The 26,076-nt window shown below is 36.3% G+C and overlaps 1 protein-coding gene across 3 annotated transcripts in view; it reads left to right on the top strand.

The window, feature by feature from the left end:
- Positions 1-26,076, top strand: part of ghrb (growth hormone receptor b) — a 52,404-nt gene that overhangs the window by 13,134 nt on the left and 13,194 nt on the right. For all 3 annotated transcript variants that reach the window (XM_061980797.2, XM_061980796.2, XM_061980800.2), the window contains exon 3: positions 22,233-22,368. In XM_061980797.2, the coding sequence (XP_061836781.2) occupies positions 22,233-22,368 (136 nt within the window). The remainder of the gene's footprint in view (positions 1-22,232; positions 22,369-26,076) is intronic.

Below are 26,076 nucleotides of genomic sequence, written 5' to 3'. Positions count from 1 at the left end.
TTGTCTTGTTTTATAGTAACAGTGGTACTATTGTATTGTTAGTGTACAGGAGCTTTTCTTGTTTTTGTTTGTATAGTATTGTTCTTGTATTATATTGTTTATGTTAAATGTGGAATGAGTGAGAGGGGTTGGGATATTATAAGCATTTGCTTCATCCAACCCCTTTTCAAGCCTTGCATAAATGTCCCTGCCAAAATGTTTAAAAAAAAGAAAAAAAAAAAAAAAAAAAAAAAAAAAAAAAAAAAAAAAAAAAAAAAAAGTGTGTGTTGTACTGTGCAGGTTTGAAATAAATAATTCAATCAATATACCTGCTGTTGGACAAAATCTTACAGCAGAAGGATGGGTCACAACTGTTTCAACTTCGATGGCTTTAATTGAAATTACAGAAGAAATTACCAATGCTATAGATAATAAAAAATGTGCGGCAGCAGTTTTTATGGATCTAACTAAAGCATTTGACACAATTAATCACAATATTTTAATCAAAAAACTAGAACGATATGGCATCAGAGGGTTAGTCTTAAACTGGATAAGAAGTTATCTAATGAACAGGAAACAATACGTGAAGGTAGGCGAACACACCTCTACAACGCTAAATATATCCTGTGGTGTACCTCAGGGATCAATACTAGGACCTAAATTATTCAATCTATATATAAATGACATTTGTAAAGTTACAAAAGATTTAAAGTTAGTATTATTTGCGGATGATACAACAGCGTTTTGTTCAGGAGAGAATACACAGAAGATACTACAAATAATAACAGAAGAAATTAACAAATTAAAAAGATGGTTTGACAAAAACAGACTATCGTTGAATCTCAGTAAAACTAAAATAATGCTATTTGGTAACAGTAGAAGAGAAAGTCAAACACAAATACAAATAGACGGAATAGAAATTGAAAGAGTAAATGAAACCAAATTTCTAGGTATAATGATTGATGATAAATTGAACTGGAAATCTCACGTAAAAAATATACAACATAAAGTAGCAAGAAACACGTCAATAATGAATAAAGCAAAACATGTTCTAGACAAAAAATCACTTCATATTCTCTACTGCTCACTAGTGTTACCATATCTGAGTTATTGTGCAGAAATATGGGGAAATAATTACAAAAGTACACTTCATTCATTAACGGTGTTACAAAAAAGATCAGTTAGAATAATACATAATGTTGGATATAGAGAACACACAAATCCTTTATTTATTGAATCAAAGATTCTGAAATTCTACGACATAGTGAATTTGCAAACAGCTAAAATTATACACAAAGCAAACTATAACCTGCTACCCAAGAATATACAACAATTCTTCTCAAAAAAAGAGGAGAAATATAATCTTAGAGAGAAATGTAATTTAAAACATTTGTATGCACGTACAACACTTAAGACCTTCAGTATATCAGTATGTGGAATTAAATTATGGAATGGATTAAGCAAAGCAATCAAACAATGTACTAATATGATCCACTTCAAGAAACTCTTCAAACTTAAAGTGTTTACAAAGTACAAAGAAGAAGAACCATGATAAACATTCTGAATTTATTTAACTCATCCATTCTTTCATTCTTTCACTCACAAAATAATCTTACTTATCTCAACATATGAAATGTAACTTACTTCACCAATTATTATTTATTTACTTATTTTATTGTGATTACTTATGGAGTATATTGTGAATAAATTGAGAACAGGAAGTGAACAAAAGTTTTAGCAACTGTCATGTAAAAGAAAAGGGGTAGGATTAAATAAGCTTTGCTTCTTCCTACTCCTTTTCGAACATGTTGAAAAGAGAAACTGGAGATTGTGATGTATCATGTTGTATACTTGCATGTTCGAAATAAACTCAAACTCAAACTCAAACTCAAACATACTTGCCAACCTTGAGACCTCCGATTTCGGGAGGTGGGGGGTGGGGGGGGGGCGTGGTTGAGGGCGTGGTTAAGAGGGGAGGAGTATATTTACAGCTAGAATTTAGTATTTCATATATATATATATAAGAAATACTTGACTTTCAGTGAATTCTAGTTATATATATATATATATATATATATATATATATATATATATATATATATATATATATATATATATATATATATATATATATATATAAATAAGAGAAATACTTGAATTTCAGTGTTCATTTATTTACACATATACACACACGTACCACTCATCTACTCATTGTTGAGTTAAGGGTTGAATTGTCCATCCTTGTTCTATTCTCTGTCACTATTTTTCTAACCATGCTGAACACCCTCTCTGATGATGCATTCTGCTTCGTCTCCTTGTTGTGTGCGCAGTTGTGCACTGCACTCTCTAAAAGCCGTAGATGTTAATGTCACATATGCATGTACAGTAGATGGCAGTATTGTCTTGTTTAAGAGTGTCACAACATTGCTGTTTACGGCAGACAAACTGCTTTACGGTAGACGAAAACATGACTGCTGTAGTTGTGTGTTGTTGCCGCGCTGGGAAGAAGTTAATGAAACTGCCTAACAATAAACCCACATAAGAAACCAAGAACTCGCCCTCGATCATTCTACAGTTATAACGTGATTGGGCAGGCACGCTGTTTATATTGTGGGAAGGCGGACGTGAAAACAGGCTGTCGACACGTCACTCAGGTCCGCCTGAATTTCGGGAGAAAATTTGTCCCGGGAGGTTTTCGGGAGAGGCGCTGAATTTCGGGAGTCTCCCGGAAAATCCGGGAGGGTTGGCAAGTATGATGAGTCATCACTCAAACTATTTTTCATTCCCCAGTAACTAAATATTTGAGTGCTTTGTGGAGTAAATAAGTGCTTTGAGCACCACTATTTCCATCATTCGGGAAGCAAGGCATTGAGTCTCAGCGGGAGAAATCATAATGCCACCCCACTTGAAGGGAAACAATACAATTGTTTTTATTCAGCCGCAGGTTTCGTACGTTTTATAGCTTATTAGATTAGTAAGATAAGAGCCGCAAGAGTAGGGATTGATAAGGGTTTTGTGGCTGAAAGGAAGAAAATGTTTTCCTCTCAATGTGCTGAGCGGACGCTGATTGATGGGGCCTCCATTGCCATCTGTGCACTCGGAGCTCACATGAAAGTCAAAGGACAAAAAGTTCTACAATTATTAATAAAAGAAGGGTCAAATTGATCAGCACACACTAATTAACATATTGCCTCGGTAATAGGACAGTATAGTTTTTCTAGAAAAAGGTCTGAAAAAGAGGGATCATTTTATATTAGTGCTCTAGTGGTTTATACCAAGGGTCCTCAAACTTTTTTGCACAGAGACTAGTTGAATGTACGCATTATTTTCAAGGACCGGCCTTCCACGTGTGGCTGGTAAATACAGCAAAAATAAGTGCATGAAAAATACAACTCACCATAACGATGGGCTTGTTTTCTTTGTGATGAGATGATCCCCAGCAGGTTATTGGTATGTATGTATTTATATATATATATATATATATATATATATATATATATATATATATATATATATATATATATATATATATATATATATATACTGATAAAAACAAAATAGACAAAATTATACATGACAAACAGAAATGGCATCATTGAACTAGGGCTGGGCGATATGGCCTTTTTTTAATATTGCGATATTTTAAGGCCATATTGCGATACACAATATATATCTCGATATTTTGCCTTAGCCTTGAATGAACACTTGATGCATATAATCACAGCAGTATGATGATTCTATGTGTTTTGATTGATTGATTGAGACTTTTATTAGTAGGTTGCACAGTGAAGTACATATTCCGTACAATTGACCACTAAATGGTAACACCCGAATACGTTTTTCAACTTGTTTAAGTCGAGGTCCACTTAAATTGATTCATGATACAGATATATACTATCAAATATATACTATCATCATAATACAGTCATCACACAAGATAATCACATTGAATTATTTACATTATTTATAATCCAGGGTGTGGAGGGGGGCGCCGGATGTAAGTGTCAAAAAGACAGCCAAAAGAGTTTGATGTGAGAATAAATCTAAAGTTAAAATATAGGGTAGAAATGCACCCATTTGCAGGAAATGTAGTCTTGATTTTCAAAATGTATATATATTTCATGCACTATATATATATATATATATATATATATATATATATATATATATATATATATATATATATATATATATATATATATATATATACAGAGGTAGGTAGAGTAGCCAGAAATTGTACTCAAGTAAGAGTACTGTTACTTTAGAGATTTATTACTCAAGTAAAAGTAAGGAGTAGTCACCCAAATATTTACTTGAGTAAAAGTAAAAAGTATGTTGTGAAAAAACTACTCAAGTACTGAGTAACTGATGAGCAGATTTGGGTAGAGTAGCCAGAAATTGTACTCAAGTAAGAGTACTGTTATTTTAGAGATTTATTACTCAAGTAAAAGTAAGGAGTAGTCACCCAAATATTTACTTGAGTAAAAGTAAAAAGTATGTTGTGAAAAAACTACTCAAGTACTGAGTAACTGATGAGTAACATACACACTCATATCATATATATATATATATATATATATATATATATATATATATATATATATATATATATATATATATATATATATATATATACATACATATACATTGATATATACATACATATACATTGATATATACAGTATATAATTTATATGTATTTATTTTGCTGTTTTTGTTTACATGTTAAAGGTGTTTTAATGAATATACATGCATGTTTAACATATAGATTCCTTTCTTTCATGAAGACTAGAATATAAGTTGGTGTATTACCTGATTCTGATGACTTGCGTTGATTGTAATCAGACAGTCGTGATGATAACGTCCACGTTTTCAAATGGAGGAGAAAAAAGTTCCTCCTTTCTGTCTAATACCACATGAAAGTGGTGAGTTTTTGGCATCTTAGTTGTCCAGCTTCCATATTCGTTTTTATACACTTTACAAGAAATATATTGGCGTCAAACTCCGTAGCTTGCTAGCTTGTTTGCGCTGGCTTTCGGAGACTCTTATTTTGAAAGCGCAGGCGCGATGGAGCGGCACTTTTATTGTGAAGACAGGAACGTCCTCATGTGCGGTCAGTTTTTAGGCTTTTGACGGGATTTATGGTTGGAATGAAAAAGTATCTTTTTTCCTTCACACTTTTGATTCATTGATTGGAACTTTTATTATTAGATTGCACAGTACAGTACACATTCCGTACAATTGACCACTAAATGGTAACACCCCCATAAGTTTTTCAACTTGTTTAACTCAGGTCATGTGACCACCTGGCTCTGTTTGATTGGTCCAACGTCACTAGTGACTGCATCTGATTGGTGGAACGAAGTGAAACGTCACCAGTAAGGCAGGCACTTTGAAGGTCTGTCTGACAGACCAAAACAAACAAAGCGTGCATTAACAGATCAATAAAAATTAGTAGCGAGTAGCGAGCTGAATGTAGATAAAAGTAGCGGAGTAAAAGTAGCGGAGTAAAAGTAGCGGAGTAAAAGTAGCGTTCCTTCTCTATAAATATACTTAAGTAAAAGTAAAAGTATGTTGCATTAAAACTACTCTTAGAAGTACAATTTATCCCAAAAATTACTCAAGTAGATGTAACGGAGTAAATGTAGCGCGTTACTACCCACCTCTGCTGATGAGTAACATACACACACATATCATATATGTATATATATATATATATATATATATATATATATATATACACACACACACACACACACACACATACATATATATATATATATATATATATATATATATATATATATATATATATATATATATACTGTATATAAATACATACATTGATATATACAGTATATAGTTTATATTTATTTATTTTGCCGTTTTTGTTTACATGTTAAAGGTGTTTTAATGAATATACATGCATGTTTAACACATATAGATTCCTTTCTTTCATGAAGACAAGAATATAAGTTGGTGTATTACCTGATTCTGACGACTTGCATTGATTGTAATCAGACAGTAGTGATGATTACGTCCTCGTTTTCAAATGGAGGAGAAAAAAAGTTCCTCCTTTCTGTCTAATACCACATGAAAGTGGTTGCTTTTTGGCATCTTATTTGTCCAGCTTCCATATTCGTTTTTATACACTTTACAAGAAATACATTGGCGGCAAACTCCGTAGCTTGCTAGCTTGTTTGCGCTGGCTTTCGGAGACTCTTATTTTGAAAGCGCAGGCGCCATGGAGCGGCACATTTATTGTGAAGACAGGAACTGTGCAGTCAGTCTTTAGGCTTTTGACGGGATGTACGGTTGAAATAAAAAAAGGGTCTTCTTTCCTTCACACTTTTGATTGATTGATTGGAACCTTTATTAGTAGATTGCACAGTACAGTACATATTCCGTACAATTGACCACTAAATGGTAACACCCCAATACGTTTTTCAACTTATTTAAGTCAGGTCATGTGACCACTGGCTCTGTTTGATTGGTCCAACGTCACCAGTGACTGCATCTGATTGGTGGAACGGAGTGAACGTCACCAGTGACTGTATTTGTTGAAACGCAGGCACTATGACAGACCAAAACAAACAAAGCGTGCATTAACAGATCGATAAAAATTAGTAGCGAGTAGCGAGCTGAATGTAGATAAAAGTAGCGGAGTAAAAGTAGCGTTTCTTCTCTATAAATATACTCAAGTAAAAGTAAAAGTATGTTGCATTAAAACTACTCTTAGAAGTACAATTTATCCCAAAAGTTACTCAAGTAGATGTAACGGAGTAAATGTAGCGTGTTACTACCCACCTCTGTATATATATATATATATATATATATATATATATATATATATATATATATATATATATATATATATATATATATATATTATAAGGGTGTGGTCTTATATTTGTTCAATATGTTATTATCAGGTCTGTACAATGATACAATAAACTGTGGTTCACTAATAATGTGAGTTGTAAAAAGTACCACGAGTTAATGCATTGCACAAAAAACAGCAGTATCCTGGTCACTAAATCACAAGAGAAAAAGAGCATTAGAACTCATCAAAACGTGAGGGAAAGTGAGGAAAGATACTAAGTCTCACCGGTAAATGGATTTCTTTGATACCCTTCAGGGAATAAAAGTATAGTGTAGATATATACATGTTTACACTTATGGTCTTTAGAAAGAGAAATCGAATAACCATTAAATGGATATTGTCATCTCAGAAATGTGTTTTGAGGCTCTACCAAGTGTGAACAGATGTCAAGTCTAGTCTCATGTTCTCTGGCAGAGATGGCGCAAACAGATTTTGATATGCAACAAAAGAATGCAGTCTTGTGAGTTTGCAGGTCGACACCATTTTAATTATGTTTTTTAAATGCGCTAGCAGAAAGCAGCCATTAATACAGTCCTACAATCCAAGTAAACAAATTATAAAAGTATTGCTAAACATACTGCTTCCTTTAATAGAAAACATTTCTTTGTATTTGCACTTGAATTCTTAGGCTGAAAAGTCTTACCACTCATGTTGCCTTTGACGTCTGTATGTTGATTGCACCTAGTGTACACCATCTCTTATTTGTTTCAGCCAGGGATTTTCTCAACATTTGAGCCTCAATCAAGTTTAGGTTTAAGAATGAAAATTAAAAATCATAATATACAATATAATACATATTTCCGCTATCTGCATGTTTTGTATGTACAGAATGACAACATCCTTGTAGATATTTCTCTGCTCACAAATGCCGGGCCCCCTCTAGTATTTTTATATAGTTCAATGCTATAAAGACATAGTAAAAATGAGAGATTTTCCGATGAGGGTTTGAGATTGGCCAATACCACTATCTATACCGATCACATTTATTAACTGTACATTTTTACATTCATTTATGATGAGTCCTATTGACAGTTTAATAATATCGACACAATATTTAAAGTAGTTCCTTATTCTCCTTTATTACAGACAATTGTTAGATACAAACAAAAAAATGTACGCACAAACTAAAAAAAACAATTAAAAACTTCTATCTACTACTTTTTAAAATATTTTGGTTTTGCCCTCAAAGTCCTTCTGTGTCGAGGGATTATTCTCTAAATGTGAAAACACACAAAAAAAAAACAACAACAACAAATTATTTTGAATAAATTAATATATATCGATCTAATCACTCTTGTATCGATCATATGCTGATACTAAACTTGGTATCAACCCCACCAATTTATTTATCGATCCGCCATCTTACATGTTGTGTACTGACTACAACTATGCTGACACACCAACAGTTGTTTTGTTATCCTCTTTCCGGACTTTAGCCTTTTAATAATACTACTTATCAATCTACATACCACTCCCCACTGCAGCTCGTTGCCTGAACGAACAGCTAAACCTATGTGACCTTAACTATTAGGCCTGACTGGGAGATTACATTTGCCTACTGAGTTAATCAGAAGACGTGTCTTTACATTTTAAATACTTTGATTCCATTTAAAATAATTTCCTTAATACCTGCTTACTTTTTGCACTGCACTTCAATCAGCACTTCTTAAAGTTAACTCATTTATTTCTTGTGTTGCTTCAAACTAGCTTTTGCGGCTAATTTAGATTTAGCATGTCTGCTCCTGGCTTGCGCTCGGTGTGTAACATGTTTAGCCTCGTCCTCCAGTGATAATGTTACATGATAATGGTACCCAATAATGATACTTAGGATTAGAGATGTCCGAAAATGGCTTTTTTGCCGATATCCGATATTCCGATATTGTCCAACTCTTAATTACCGATTCCGATATCAACCGATACCGATATATACAGTTGTGGAATTAACACATTATTATGCCTAATTTTGTTGTGATACCCCGCTGGATGCATTAAAATGTAACAAGGTTTTCCAAAATAAGAGAACAACTTCAACTCAAGTTATGGAAAAAAGTGCCAACATGGCACTGCCATATTTATTATTGAAGTCACAAAGTGCCTCAAAACATGCATCTTGGAATCTTGGAATTTGGGACATGCTCTCCCTGAGATAATCCTGATACCCACTACAACTATGGGAAATACTACACTTTGACTTTCACAATGTGCATTATTTTTTATTTTTTTTAAACATGCCTCAAAACAACAGCTACAAAAACAATGAAGGCACACAGCTTCAGTTCAGAGTATACTAGAGTAATAAAGTAAACAATAACATAGTCCTCCTTTAGTGCAAGACTGCCTGGTATACTGTTTAACAGGGAATTATAAAATGGGCTCAATCTGCTCTGCTCTAACATATTTGTATGAGTAACACAAATGTGCTGCAAGCGAGTGGTGAGTGCTTGAAGTGACCTACCAGTCAGCCAGAGCTTCTGAAATGCTGCGTTGAGACAGGCCACAACTTGGGCTTTCGTCCTGGGGTGTTTTTTTGTTGGATTTTTGTTTTTTCTCGACGGAGTCTTTAAGCGACAACTGTGTGGCACTACTTTTTTTCGGTGTTTGCTTTCCATCCATCTTCCGCTTGTATTCATTGTGTATCTCCTTATGATTCTTGAAGAGGTGGGAGATCAAATTGCTCGTATTGAAGGAATACGTCTTGGTTCCTCCTCACATAACCAACTTTTTGCAGTCATTGCAAATTGCCAGTTTTTTATCCGTCGGACACACTTTAAAATAATCCCAAACCATAGACATGGTGTCGTTAGTCAGTCACCGAGCAAGCTCGCTTGTTAGCCACAGCTACAGCACCGGCAACAACACACTCTTGTTGTTGTTATGCTCCGCTCGCAGCGGTTTGATGAGGTCATCAAGCGTCGCCAGTAAACCTCTCATGCTGCATTCGTGCTGCAAATCCTGTGTTGTGTGTGGGAGAGGGGAGGGGCTGCTGACTGGGAGACGCAACTGCTCTGTACTGCGGAGTTTTAAAAAGTCATTCATTTTACTTTTTGAAACCGATACCGATAATTTCCGATATTACATTTTAAAGCATTTATCGGCCTGGCCGATATTATCGGACATCTCTACTTAGGATACTAAGAAATGCAGTTAATGTGCCGCAGTGGCGGTGATCATTATTAACTTTACTTAGCAATTATTTGTTGGTGTTGTTTTTAGCGGTCTATTTTAGCGGCAAGCTTATATATTAGCATTCATGATCATGGTTTGCTCTCAGTGTGTAACATGTTTAGCCTCATCCTTCAGTGATAATAATAATTGATATACTAAGAAATGCACTTAATTTGATGTAATGGAGTTCATTATTACAGTTTTTTTCCATTTGCTTACACACAATTTTACTAACTGTGTCTTTTTTGAAAAGATATACACACTTTTCCAAACACCACGATCAATTTTCTTAATTCCTAGATTATTTGCAAAATGACACACTTTGGTCCAAACATATGCCCATTAATCAAAATAAAGCAAACATTTGTAAAAATGCAGTTTTGTTTTCATCTCACTCACACATACTTCAAATGGTAAGACACTATTGGAGTGGATACCCACAACAGTGATAAATACAAAACACATTTGTAAAAAACCCTATTTTACTACAAACCCCGTTTCCATATGAGTTGGGAAATTGAGTTAGATGTAAATATAAACGGAATACAATGATTTGCAAATCATTTTCAACCCATATTAAGTTGAATATGCTACAAAGACAACATATTTGATGTTCAAACTGATAAACATTTTTTTTTTTTGCAAATAATCATTAACTTTAGAATTTGATGCCAGCAACATGTGACAAAGAAGTTGGGAAAGGCAATAAATACTGATAAAGGAAGGCTCATCAAACACTTATTTGGAACATCCCACGGGTGTGCAGGCTAATTGGGAACAGGTGGGTGCCATGATTGGGTATAAAAACAGGTTCCCAAAAAATGCTCAGTCTTTCACAAGAAAGGATGGGGCGAGGTACACCCCATTGTCCACAACTGCGTGAGCAAATAGTCAAACAGTTTAAGAACAACGTTTCTCAAAGTGCAATTGCACGAAATTTTGGGATTTCAACATCTTCGGTCCATAAAATCATCAAAAGGTTCAGAGAATCTGGAGAAATCACTCCACGTAAGCGGCATGGCTGGAAACCAACATTGAATGACCGTGACCTTCGATCCCTCAGACGGCACTGTATCAATCTCTAAAGAATATCACCGCATGGGCTCAGGAACACTTCACAAAACTACTGTCACTAAGTACAGTTTGTCGCTACATCTGTAAGTGCAAGTTAAAGCTCTACAATGCAAAGCGAAAGCCATTTATCAACAACATCCAGAAACGCCGCCGGCTTCTCTGGGCCCGAGATCATCTAAGATGGACTCATGCAAAGTGGAAAAGTGTTCTGTCGTCTGAAGAGTCCACATTTCAAATTTTTTTGGGAAATATTCGACATCGTGTCATCCGGACCAAAAGGGAAGCGAACCATCCAGACTGTTATAGAAGCAAAGTTCAAAAGCCAGCATCTGTGATGGTCTGGGGGTGCATTAGTGCCCAAGGCATGGGTAACTTACACATCTGTGAAGGCACCATTAATGCTGAAAGGTACATACAGGTTTTGGAACAACATATGCTGCCATCTAAGCGCCGTCTTTTTCATGGACGCCCCTGCTTATTTCAGCAAGACAATGCCAAGCCACATTCAGCAGGTGTTACAACAGCGTAACTTCGTAAAAAAAGAGTGCGGGTATTTTCCTGGACTGCCTGCAGTCCAGACCTGTCTCCCATCAAAAATGTGTGGCGCATTATGAAGCGTAAAATACGACAGCGGAGACCCCGGACTGCTGAACAACTGAAGCTCTACATAACACAAGAATGGGAAATAATTCCACTTTCAAAGCTTCAACAATTAGTTTCCTCAGTTCCCAATCCTTTATTGAGTATTGTTAAAAGAAAAGGTGATGTAACACAGTGGTGAACATGCCCTTTCCCAGCTACTTTGGCACGTGTTGCAGCCATGAAATTCTAAGTTAATTATTATTTGCAAAAAAAAAAAAAAAGTTTATGAGTGAACATCAAATATCTTGTCTTTGTAGTGCATTCAATTGAATATGGGTTGAAAGGGATTTGCAAATCATTGTATTCCGTTTATATTTACATCTAACACAATTTCCCAACTCATATGGAAACGAGGTTTGTATAAGAAATCACATGTTTGGGGCATTTTGCCCAACCTTTTTAGTATATGTGATGAATGATTACTGTAACTTGACAAAATATATTGGCAAATCCATAGTAATCGTCATTGTTTACTTTGAAGTGGGCCTATATGTAAGAACCTAAAGAGAAAGTAAAAATATCCTTTAATCTTTTCAAGAACTGCTCAACAATGATGCTGCAAACTGCAAATATTACTTTTTACCACAGTCAGGCAAAGTAACATATCACAGTAGTCAACAGTGACATGCAGTACAAAATAAAATCTAAAACAAATAAAAAGGTTTGAAAAAAACTCTGGAGATAAAGATGTGTGTGTCACAATCCTAGTGTGTGTGTAAAGTGTGAAAATGTGTGTATCACAATCGTTATCTGTGTGCAAGATGTGAATATGTGTGTATCACAATCCTTATATGTGTGCAAGATGGGAAGGTGTGTGTAAAGCATTGTGTATAATATTTCGCAAAAACTGTGAAGCAGAGTATGCCTAATATTAAGCAAATCTGCACAGTGGTTTTGTTTACTGTTTGTAGGCTTTGTTAACTGTGTGAAAATTAAAAATTCAGAGTGTAAGCAATTGGAAAAAACTATTACCTGAGTAGAACGGCTCCACACTATGAGTGGAGATACACAATTTGCTGCTAGCTTGTCTGCTTGGGAATTGAAAATAAATACAGTGTCAGTCAGAAGGGATCTGCATTTGTGATTGGCATTGAAAAGCATTAATCAGCAATGGTGATCACATACTTTTTCATGAAAATCGGCCGATATTTATCGGTGACCTATCGATCAGCACATCCCTGATAACAAGGCGTAGTTTTGATTGACATGGTAGAGGGGTATTATCCAGTGTTAAGAGTTTCCCCGTCAAGCCAAGAGGTGCGCTAACAAATAATGTCAGTGAGTATTCTCATTCATCCATGTCATTGTATTCTCAGGGAATTGAATTGATCGCAACTAGACTGTTCAGGTTGTCTGAAAATACTTTTTTACTCTCATCTAAGCAGGCTTCATTGGTACATGCTTTCAAAGACTAGATAGGACAGTTGTTTTCGACGCCCTAAGAGCAACATGTAATCATGGTTTAAGTGTAAGAATAAAGTGGTAGAAGATAAATATACTTACACCATTAGACTGAATGTCAACATTAACATGATTGCATGTGTAAAAGTAGAATTGCTTGTTTCTCAGCTGACCAGTACATAACAAATACTGTACACTCTGTATTTACATGCTGATCATTACATTTGTGTTATTTGCTGCAGAATGTCACTTTCTGTACTGGCCTGTAATTTGCAGAGTTTCTTTAAACGTGAGAAAAGATGCGAGTTACTTGAAAGTAGATGTAAATAAACAGCTGAAAAAAAATATGCAGTGTTAATCTGATCTTTAATCAAGCCAACATAGTTTAAATAGGGTACTTACACGTGTATTAAAAAGTTGGTTGCATCCAAATTTTATAGAATAATTTAGATTTTTTTGTGTGCATGTAAACTTAGTGAATGTTCCACTGATAGGACCTCAAGGCTTGCATTCAGGTCTTTGCGTTTCAGGCTACCATAAATGTTTTGAGACTCTGGAAGGACGCTGGGAGTAAATGGAGAAAATGCAGGCAAGCATGCATCAGCAAGACATGCAAGCTCCACGTACAAAGGCCTCAACAGATAACAAGTCACATAATCCTAATTAAATCAACCTATGCAATTTAGCACAACATATTCACTACCTCAACCCCTGTAGATGTAAAGGTGGTGTAATAGCCACAGGCAAGGTGTACTTAACTGAGTATCATTGATTTTTCTCTAAATCTTGAGCTCAGCTTATTTCCAAGAAGTTGTTTATCATATAGTAAACTGATTTATTTTTACCCTCTGACACCACTTCCCTGAAGCGTCGGGGCCTGGCAGATGTATCAATCATCTGTCCCGCTACCTCGCAAATCTTGTTTTCATACTTCTTAGCACTCTGCCTGCCCAGACTAGTGTTATTGTTCCGCTTTGAAATGTTGGGCTTGGCTAAATGATTGCTGCTGCTTTCACAGAAATGTAAATAGAAGAGGCTGTTGGTATTTTAATTTACTTGGTCACCAACATTTTTCATATTTTTCCCCCAAGAAACAGTTTTTGGAAAATGCTACATGTTTAGTTAAGAGTTAAATTTAGAGCATGTACTGATTGTCGAGTCAGCACAGATTTTCTTGTCCAAGGAGATTTTTGTTCATGCTGTGATACATTGATACAATTTGTGTTCTTTGTCAGAAATGTACAGTTCTTATCATGAGGTTGAATGTCTTCTTAAATTTTTATTGATTTATTTGATTTTATCTCCAGGATACAATGATCATACAATGCACATCCTAAATAATTTTCTTTAAATAATGTTTTTGTGCGCAATGTTGCATTTTCTCAAATGTACAATGGTCAATTGTACAAACTGTCTTAATTATATTCATAAAGTAACCTAAAATCGAATAGTTAATGCCGTCAAGTGTTTTATAAAATTGAGATTTTTAGGTTACTATATTTTAGCGCTGCCAAATGATTTTTTTTTTTTTTAGATTAATCAGATTATTGAATTCGATTAATCAACACAGGTTATTATTTGCTTGCATAATTCAAATTAATTTAAAGGTGACCTATTATGCAAAACCATGTTTTCACCTATTGGGATTTGGGATCTGCAAAAGTCTCGAAAATATGAAATCAAACCATGGAAGCATGACGAAGATATTCATAAAACAATCTTGTCGTCTTTCGTACTTCCTTCAAACGAGCCGTTTGTAATTAGCCCCATCGGTGACTTTTTCCCCCAGTTGTCATTAATCAATCGCAATGAATGCAATTATTTGACACCCTTACATTTTAATAAGTGATGCTTTTAACTTGACAAAACTAAGCCCCACCAATTTCTTGTGACTAACTGCAGTTGGTAGTTTTATTCGGCAGCATAAAAATAGTTTGTTTGACAATACTCATTGGATCGATTGGTACTCACAACAATAGTAATCTACAAAGAGGTCGGTAAAAATATAAAAAGAAGCATTTACAAATAGTGGGGAAGGCCATTTAGGTGCATTTCCAAGCAACTTCAGATTTTGACATCATAAGTTCAAACGATTTTAAGTACCCGTATTTTCCGCACTATAAGGCGCACCTAAAAACCAAAATTTTTCTCAAAAGCTGACAGTGCGCCTAATAACCCGGTGCGCTTTATTACGATTCATTTTCATAAAGTTTCGGTCTCGCAACTTCGGTAAACAGCCGCCATCTTTTTTCCCGGTAGAACAGGAAGCGCTTCTTCTTCTACGCAAGCAACCGCCAAGGAAAGCACCCGCCCCCATAGAACAGGAAGCGCTTCACCCGCCCCCATAGAACAGGAAGCGCTTCACCCGCCCCCGGAAGAAGAAGAAAAAACGCGCGGATATCACCGTACGTTTCATTTCCTGTTTACATCTGTAAAGACCACAAAATGGCTCCTACTACGCGACAAGGATCCGGTTCATAAAAAGACGCAATCTCTCCATCCGCACACGGATTACTACCGTATTTCACAGCAACTGATATTCCTGTGAACTGCACTGTGGAACGGGAGCACGTACGGTGAATATTCGCACCACAGAGAATGAGGAGTCATCCTTCACTGTGGTTCTAGCTTGCCATGCTAACTTCCACCCAGGGTGATATTCAAAAGGAAGACCTTGCCAAAAGAGACCTTTCCAGCCGGCGTCATCATAAAAGCTAACTCGAAGGGATGGATGGATGAAGAAAAGATGAGCGAGTGGTTAAGGGAAGTTTACGCGAAGAGGCCGGGTGGCTTTTTTCACACAGCTCCGAAGGCGAACACACCTTCACTAAGACGGGCAGATAGCGCCGGTCGACATACGCCAACATCTGCCAGTGGATCGTAAATGCCTGGGCAGATATTTCGGTCACAACTGTGGTCCGAGCTTTCCGGAAGGCAGGATTCACAGAACTGCTGCACAACAACAGCGACACTGAATCCGATGACTTCGACGAGGCGGAGCCGGCCATTTTTGGATCCCACGCTTGCGCAACTTTTCAATTCGGACACCGAAGACGAAGAATTCGAAGGATTTACGAATGAAGAATAACTTCAGAAGGTGAGCGCTATGTTTATTTTGTGTGTTGTGACATTAACGTTCGAGCAACATTATGTTGCTATTTATTGCTCTACACCATTTTGAATTTTACTATGTTTGTGATTGCACATTTGCGTACATTTTGGGACAGAGTTGTTAGAACGCTGGTTTTCAATATATTATTAAAGTTTGACTGAACTATCTGACTGTTTTTTTGACATTCACTTTAGCGCAGCGTTTTTTTGACATTCACTTTAGCGCAGCGTAGGCGCGGCTTTTAGTCCGGAGCGGCTTATTGGTGGACAAAATTATGAAATATGTAATTCATAGAAGGTGCGGCTAATAATCCGGTGCGCCTTATAGTGCGGAAAATACGGTAAGTTATTTGACCATGTCACCAATTTGCCATGTCTGGAAGAAGAACTATACTAAAATAAAATAGTTAGGATGTTCAGTACCCTCCAAGGCTCAAACTGCCATGAAATGTAAGCCGTAATCTCCAGAGTGAAGTTAGCCATGGACTGAGAAGGTGCTTCACAAGCCTGATACCTACTAGAAGAGACAAAAAACTGAAACCTGAACACAATTGGGTATTTCGACAGGCCAGTGATCCCAAGCAAACATCTCGACTAGTTTTGGGGCGGATAATGCAGGCTACAATTAGCCGACTGGAATAGCCCTCATAAAGCCCTGACCTCAGCTGTATGGATAGAACATGTGTGTATTTTGCTCTAAAGATGGGTCCGTGCCTGGAAACCAAACAATTAAAATGAACTCTACCAATTGTATGGTTATTTTCAATCTGTCCTTATAATTTTGACCCTGTGCAAATAAGACACAATTTAAAATAAATTCAAACGTTTGTCTCCAATTTTTGTTTTTAAAAATTATTGAAGATGTACAATGTATAATAATCACACTCTAAAATCTAAAATCCACATCACAATATATATTGCAGCTTCCTTCAATGAGGAATAATATTGCAATATATTGTTTGGCATATAAATGATAATAGAACTATTTCAAAACGGGTTACAAAGTCTCCTAATTTGTCTGCTGATGTATGTGGTGATACAAACCCCGTTTCCATATGAGTTGGGAAATTGTGTTAGATGTAAATATAAACGGAATACAATGATTTGCAAATCCTTTTCAACCCAGATTCAATTGAATGCACTACAAAGACAAGATATTTGATGTTCAAACTCATACATTTTTTTTTTTTTTTTGCAAATAATAATTAACTTACAATTTCATGGCTGCAACACGTGCCAAAGTAGTTGGGAAAGGGCATGTTCACCACTGTGTTACATCACCTTTTCTTTTAACAACATTCAATAAACGATTGGGAACTGAGGAAACTAATTGTTGAAGCTTTGAAACTGGAATTCTTTCCCATTCTTGTTTTATGTAGAGATTCAGCCGTTCAACAGTCCGGGCTCTCCGCTGTCGTATTTTACGCTTCATAATGCGCCACACATTTTCGATGGGAGACAGGTCTGGACTGCAGGCGGGCCAGGAAAGTACCCGCACTCTTTTTTTACGAAGCCACGCTGTTGTAACACCTGCTGAATGTGGCTTGGCATTGTCTTGCTGAAATAAGCAGGGGCGTCCATGAAAAAGACGGCGCTTAGATGGCAGCATATGTTGTTCCAAAACCTGCATGTACCTTTCAGCATTAATGGTGCCTTCACAGATGTGTAAGTTACCCATGCCTTGGGCACTAATGCACCCCCATACCATCACAGGTGCTGGCTTTTGAACTTTGCGTCGATAACAGTCTGGATGGTTCGCTTCCCTTTTGGTCCGGATGACACGATGTTGAATATTTCCAAAAACAATTTGAAATGTGGACTCGTCAGACCACAGAACACTTTTCCACTTTTCATGAGTCCATCTTAGATGATCTCGGGCCCAGAGAAGCCGGCGGCGTTTCTGGATGTTGTTGATAAATGGCTTTCGCTTTGCATAGTAGAGCTTTAACTTGCACTTACAGATGTAGCGATGAACTGTATTTAGTGACAGTGGTTTTCTGAAGTGTTCTTGAGCCCATGTAGTGATATCCTTTAGAGATTGATGTCGGTTTTTGATACAGTGCCGTCTGGGGATCGAACTTGCTAATTGACTGTTAATATCTAGTTACTTTCTGTTGTAACACTGTCAAGAGTATTTAGCACGTATTCTTCTGTTGTTTGTATACTTTACATTAGTATCGGTCCGTTACCAAGTAGTTACAGTAGTTACATGGGCAGTATTAGTCATAGCAATGCTGATACCGATATTTAACATTTTCAAGATCATTGAATGATTCAAGCAGCTGAGATAGGCTAAAGCCCCTCCGCGACCCCGAGGGGGACAAGTGGTTGAAACTAGATGGATGGATGAATGATTACAAAATTAATCACAATTCTAATCAGGCAAAAACACGACGGCGGTGTAAGAATATTCATTGAATATTCAAAATATGTCCTTAATAATTTTTTTTACATACAATATTTTGAGCAAAATTAAGTCAATAGTGCAAAATAACTAAACATAAGTAAAAACTACTATTGGCCAATGGACTAATATTACTGTTTAAATAATCTGATCTTTGCACTTAAAGTACTTCTGTGCCCAGGGATTTGTTTTCCGAGTTTGTAAACAAAAACAAAATAAATTAAAAATATTGATATAATCACTGTAGTATTGACTGTATACTGATACTGTATAGTTACTATCAATATTTTTCTATCAGTCTGCCCACCCCTGTTTACTGTACATTCAAATTAAGAACTCTAACTTAGTGGATAGCATGGCCAATTGTATTCTGCAACGGTGTGTAGTGTAGCATGTTTAGCTATTCCTTGTAGTCTTAATGATACTGGTAAGAAACAGTTTGTTTGCTCCCAAAGAGACATGGATTGGTGACTCACGCTGTGGAGGCATGTTAGCCGCAAGCTCACTAGCGAGGACGCTATCGTGCGTTGTGAAAGCAGTCGTTTTCTTGTCGCTGTCAAATTTGTGGGACCCATCTAGAATGTGTCAACATGCATTATCACGATATGATGATAGTATTAAAAGCTCTATCGTCGGCCACAATTATGTCAGTGTAGATTGTCTATATTGCGCAAACCTACTTACAAGCTGTATGCAAAGTATATATATATCGTATTTTTCGGAGTATAAGTCGCATTAGATTATAAGTCGCACCTGCCGAAAATGCATAATAAAAAAGGGAAAAAACATATATAAGTCGCACTGGAACCCGGCCAAACTATTAAAAAAACTGCGATTTATAGTCCGAAAAATACGGTATATATATATATATATATATATATATATATATATATATATATATATATATATATATATATATATACCTATGTCAGTGTTAAAAACATGATGTACAGTATTTTAGTATGTTTATGTCTCAAGGAACAACCATGTTTTAAATGCAAGGTCTGCATGACAGTCAATGACATAGATGTACAGGTATAGAATAGAAACATAGAAATGTGACCCATTGTGTGTCCTCACTCCTCACTAAGTAGGACATCTAACAAACGCTAAGTGTCATCCAGTTTACACAATGGCTAATGTGCTGCAGCCTTGTAAATGATCGACAAGCTTCCCTGCAAACGAATGCTGGCCACAGTAATTTGCTCAGGTGAGTATTTGGTGGCTAGTTCCACAAGTCAGTGTGCATTAGGGCTGCAGGCTGCGGCTATCGATTATTTTAGCAATGGAGTAATCTATCGAATAATTTGTTTAGACCTATAGCTTTAATGTGTATTTAAGGGAAATACTTAAAATAAATATTTTTCTGCTTACCATAACCTTCTATTTACTGTCTTTTACCTTTTATTTATCTTCTTTGACCTTATTTTGTCTTGTTTGACCTTCTATTTATCTTATTTTACCTTCTATTTATCTTATTTGACCTTCTATTTACCTTCTTTACCTTTATTTTACCGCATTTTTCGGACCATAAGGCATACCGGATTATAAGGTGCACTGTCAATGAACGGGTCTATTGGGGTGTATTTTCATACATAAGGCACACCGAATTATAAGGCGCATTAAAGGTGTCGTATTATTATTTAAAACACTTCCTTGTGGTCTGCATGTAAGGATGGTTCTTTGTTCAACAATCAACATACGGTACTGTAAATTATGTTTTACAGACTAATTTCAAGCTTGGTGTTTGGTGTAAATGATTGTTTTATTGGGCGGTCCAATTTCCGTGGCTTCACTTTGACAGCGTCTTCTCTCCGTCATCTTTTGTTGTAGTTTTTGCACTTCCATAGCGAGTCTACTGACTGATTAAGTTCGAACTATATGCTACTTTGTATTCGAAATGGCAACAGCGGAGAAGAAATGTCCTTCAACAAGAGGATAGTTTTTTACAACCCGTGACATTTGAGGAAGTATAAAGGAAGGCAAGATTGTTTTACAAATAGCTCCGCAATGTCTCCACAGATTTATTTTCAAATTTTCGGTAATTATGCATACCTCAAATACACAACAGCACGTACCAATAGGGCGAAACACAACGTGACATAATATGTCTCCTAATAGTTGCCATTTTGGGGTCCTTATACACTCACCATAATAATAATACCCGTATGTTGAAGCACAGTATGTCTAACTATGGTAGCTGTAATGATCCGGCTTCTATCAAGCGGTGTGGCTTCGTAGCTTACCAAAGTCGTACTAAAACATTTTGACAGATTTCTTAGCGCCGTGTGTAATGTTCTATATTCTCAATGACACATAAAAGTGTTGGTCTTGCTTGCTAGCGTCATTTTTTTTCCCACAGACATAGACTTCTCCTATTGTCAAGCTGCAGTCCACAGGTATATCACGGTCATACTTATCATTACACCATGTACCACATAAAAATGGTTCGGGGTCAGTAAGCACAATCAAAACTAATACATATATTACGTGCTCTGTTGATTTTTGAAAACAATTTAAGGACTTTTAGTGCGGATATAGTCCGAAAAAGTTTTACCTTCTTATAATCTTTTTTGGACGTCTTTTACCTATACCTTTTACCTTTTATTTACCTTATTTTATGTTTGTTTACCATCTATTTATCTTATTTGACCTTTCACTTTTTTATTTACCTTCTAATTATGTTGTATTTACCTTACTTTACCTTCTTGTATCTACTAATTACCTTTTTTCTATCTCACTTTACCTTTTATTTATCTTATTTGACCGTCCATTTCCTTCTGTTTGCCTTCTACCTTTTTTGCCTCTTTTTTGTTATATTTAACTTGTTTTACCTTATTGTGCCTTTCTTTACCTTCTATTTACCTTATTTTACCATTTATTTTTCTTGTATTACTATCCTCTACCTTCTAATTACTTTATTGTATCTTCTATTTACCATCTTTTACTTTTGTATTCATCTTCTTATACCTTCTCTTTACTTTCATTTATCTTTCTTCCATCTTGTTTAACCCTATGTTACCTTCTATTTAGCTTATTTTACCATATTTCACCTTCTATTTAAATTGTTTTACCTTCTTTTATGAGGTACGGATTTGATCAATTTGTATTAGATAAACTCATTAAATTGAGCTACTGTGTCTAACAATTCCCCTTGGTCTCAGTCTAAGTCTAAATCTAATTGATTTAATTGTTGTCCACCTATTGTGCATGATGTAATTTTGTGTCGAGAAACCTTAGACAAGGCTCATCTGTCTTTCTTTGCTGTTGAGCACAATGAAGCCTGTAGAACAGGATCTAAGAAAATGTTTCCAAGTGGGCACAGTAAAGAGCTGCTTCCATAAAAGGTGTGACAGTGATTTGGCAGCTTTCAGTGAACAGTAGTCAACAGACTTCCAGGAAGATGGATATGTTTGCACTGTGGCTTCACAACAGCTTACTACAAAGTTCACCTAGAAAAGTAGTTCAGCTTCCCACAAAAGTCATAGTATTAGTTGACCATAGCAGATCTTAAGAGGTCAGTGATTACTTAAATAATTTTCAATTTTTTCTTGTCTTTTTGTGCTTTCCTAGACGTACACTCCAAGTATCCACATCTCACTGGCTGTGCGTCCACAAACATGGAGAATTTCTACTGCAGATGGGATGTTGGCACCGTACAGAACTTCTCAAAACCAGAAGATGTGCGCCTCTTCTATACGAACAAAACGTAAGGGAGAAAACTCTGTCGTAACGAACATAAATTCACTGTGCACAAACAAGAGGTTAGAGGGGGGGGGTCCCCAAAACTACGATCTGCGGGAAGTCCCAAGTTAAAAAAAACAAAAACATTAAAAAATTATTATTATTCTTTTTTTAATCTGTCCTTTCTAATCCATTTTCTACCGCTTGTTACTCTCGGTGTCTCCTAGCCGCTCAGGCAAATCATATTGTCTAAAAATAAATTTTTCCATCGATAACGTGACATAATTGCGCTCAGAATATATATATATATATATATATATATATATACATATCTATATATATATATATATATATATATATATATATATATATATATATATATACATCCATCCATCCATCCATCCATACCATTGTCTACCGCTTATTCCCTTTGAGGTCGCGGGGGGCGCTGGAGCCTATCTCAGCTACAATCGGGCGGAAGGCGGGGTACACCCTGGACAAGTCGCCACCTCATCGCAGGGCCAACACAGATAGACAGACAACATTCACACTCACATTCACACACTAGGGCCAATTTAGTGTTGCCAATCAACTTATCCCCAGGTGCATGTCTTGGAGGTGGGAGGAAGCCGGAGTACCCGGAGGGAACCCACGCAGTCACGGGGAGAACATGCAAACTCCACACAGAAAGATCCCGAGCCCGGGATTGAACCCAAGACTACAGAAAGATCCCGAGCCCGGGATTGAACCCAAGACTACTCAGGACCTTTGTATTGTGAGGCAGATGCACTAACCCCTCTGCCACCGTGAAGCCATATATATATATATATATATATATATATATATATATATATATATATATATATATATATATATATATATATATATATATATATATATATATATATATATATATATATATATATATATCCAGCCCGGCCCCTGGCCAAATTTTTGTAACCCAATGTGGCCCCTGAGTCAAAAAGTTTGTGGACCCCTGGGTTAGAGCGTTGACCCTGTAACAACAAATGATGCACTATTGGTGCAGTATGTAATAATGTAATGTAATCCGTCCTCATTATGTAATCATGACACTTTTTGTAATATTCTGCCGCATTTTGTATTCAAATTCTAGAACACGTTTCGAAATAACTTGTTGCATATTGCAAAAGTAATTTCAAAATGTGAGTCCTCCACTTTTGAATGTAAAAATTGTGGTGCATGATGTACCAAATCATTAAATTGTATGCCTTATTTAGAAAAACTGTCAGACAAAACAGAAACCATTCATCTTTATTGGAATTCGATGGTTTATTACATGATGCAGCAAATTGTTGCATTTTATTCAAAACAAGTGCAACAACCGCAGTGTGATTGTGGAGTGAATGAATGATGCGTTCTCACTTCTCTGTGAGCGCTTTGAGTATCTAGTTCAGGGGTGGGCAATTAATTTTTACCGGGGGCCGCATGAGCAACCCAAGCACTGCTGGAGGGCCACACCGACAATATTTCAATTACATTTTGCTCAAATTATTTTTCATTTACCTTAAGATAAATAATAATAATAATAATATTTTCATTTAACCTAACTATCTTTACACAAAAGCAGATGGCTTTTATTTTTAACACTTTCTTACACAACACTCCCTGATGTATATTACAATGCAAAAATTTCAATTTCTGTCACTTTATCCTGCATCCTCTTTGTTGTGAACCTAGCACACCTGTAAGGTGATTGGCGAAGAAGGAGGAAGCGTTGCTGTTGCGGAAATGAGGACTAAGGATAGATGTGCGTGTGGAAAGAACAAGATAAGTTGAGCTGTGTTAGTATAGGTTGCTCAATAAAAGTTTAAAAAGAGCGTCAGACTTGGTGTGCACTTCTTCTGGACGCTACAATTGGTGTCAGAAGTGGGATGAAATGCCTCCCAGTTCGCCTTGCCATCAAACCTGGGAGTCTTCATTGAGGGCGGAATTCCCCCATGCCAAGGAGCGTACGCTGCACCTGTCGACACTGCCTCTCTCCTTCCTCCCTCTCTCTCTCTCTTTGCCGGCAAAGTAGCTGCCGGCACCTTAAGTCCCCACTCAATGTCCTTCCCCTCCCGTTCAATCTTGACAAAGTCGCCAGAAAACATCGTGCACGTACCTCCCGATGACTTAGCAGGCTGAGCACACAAGCAGCGCAGTATGCTCACACAAGCAGCGGCAGTATGCGCAAAGTTTTACTTCTGACACCAATTGTAGCGTCAAGAAGAAGTGCACACCAAGTCTGACGCTCTTTTTAAACTTTTATTGAGCAACCTATACTAACACAGCTCAACTTATCTCGTTCCTTCCACACGCACGTCTATCCTCACTCCTCATTTCTGCAACTAAAGAACACAACATCAACTTCAGCAGGTCGTTACACTATATTCTTTAAATACAGCAACCTGTGTACCACAAATTAAGCACACGGACATACGCCCATAAATAACACTTTTCAAAATAAAAGCAGCACAGTTGTATTGCACGCACGACATAGAAGTTTTTTTTAATTTATTTTGTAATTTGTGATTGCCACTGTTCACATTCACTCACAATCGCGCACGAACATACGTCCACACGGAAGTAATACAAATAACGCTTTTCAAAACAAAAGCAGCACCGTTGTATTGCACACTCGAGAAAGATACTTTTTTAAATGTATTTTGTAATTTATGATTGGCCTCACGCGGGCCGGATAGGGACGTACAAAGAGCCGGATGTGGCCCGCGGGCCGCAGAATGCCCAGGTCTGATCTAGTTGATAGAAAAACGCTTTTTAAATCTAATCCATTATTATATTATTTTGTAATAACTTTTGCAATATGTAACACGGTATTACAAAATGTGTCAAAGTTTATTTCAAAATGTGTTCAAAAATTGTATTCCAAAATGTGGTGCTATTACAAGGTGTATTATAAAGTGAAAACATATTACACTAGTAGATATTGCACCATATTTCCATTATGCATGGTTACAGACCATAACAAATGGAAGGACCATTTTTGTTAAGCTATAAAAGTTTGGAAAGTGAACAATTCGTCTTTTGAATTATTGTCATGACAACTGTTTTTAATCAGTGTGTTATCAGTTTTTCAAAGCTGTATCCTCCATTAGTCAACCAAAAGGTCAAATAACCTTATACTGCCTTTTTTCACAACTACAATTGTTGCGTCTACACTGCAGTTGTAAAATGGTGCACATGCACACTTTATCAGTGGTGAATGGATACAAAGTTCCCTTGGGATTTGAAATTAACCCAAATATTTGCTTCTGAGCAAACTACTACTCGGTTTGACCCTTTTTCAAACCTGCCTGATTAGATAAGGTCATTCAGGGTTGTGCATGCACAAGTACCAATGTTCATGTGACTGTTCTATCCCACATGGCTTCATAATATTATACATAACATTTTACAATTTTTACAAAACCAATCTGTTGAATTACAGGCAGTTTGTCTGCCTGTGATAGCGTACAATTTGTTTTTCATGAAATTATAAAGCAAAATCTCAGGAAATTATAGAATTATAAAACGATTTGTATTAAGTAACTTTACAACATTACAGTCATACAAATGTAAAAATGTACTTTATTTTGTTAACTATTAATTCAATTGATTACTTCAATTATAGACTGAAAAGTGTTAGTCTTAATTGTACTAATTGACGAGTAGGGCATAATGCAAAGGTGATTTGCGTCACAAATGCAACTGT

Source organism: Nerophis lumbriciformis, linkage group LG20 (assembly GCF_033978685.3).
Source record: "Nerophis lumbriciformis linkage group LG20, RoL_Nlum_v2.1, whole genome shotgun sequence".
Classification (NCBI taxonomy): domain Eukaryota; kingdom Metazoa; phylum Chordata; class Actinopteri; order Syngnathiformes; family Syngnathidae; genus Nerophis; species Nerophis lumbriciformis.
Note: the sequence above shows the minus strand (reverse complement) of the source record. Positions and strands in the feature narration are given on the sequence as shown.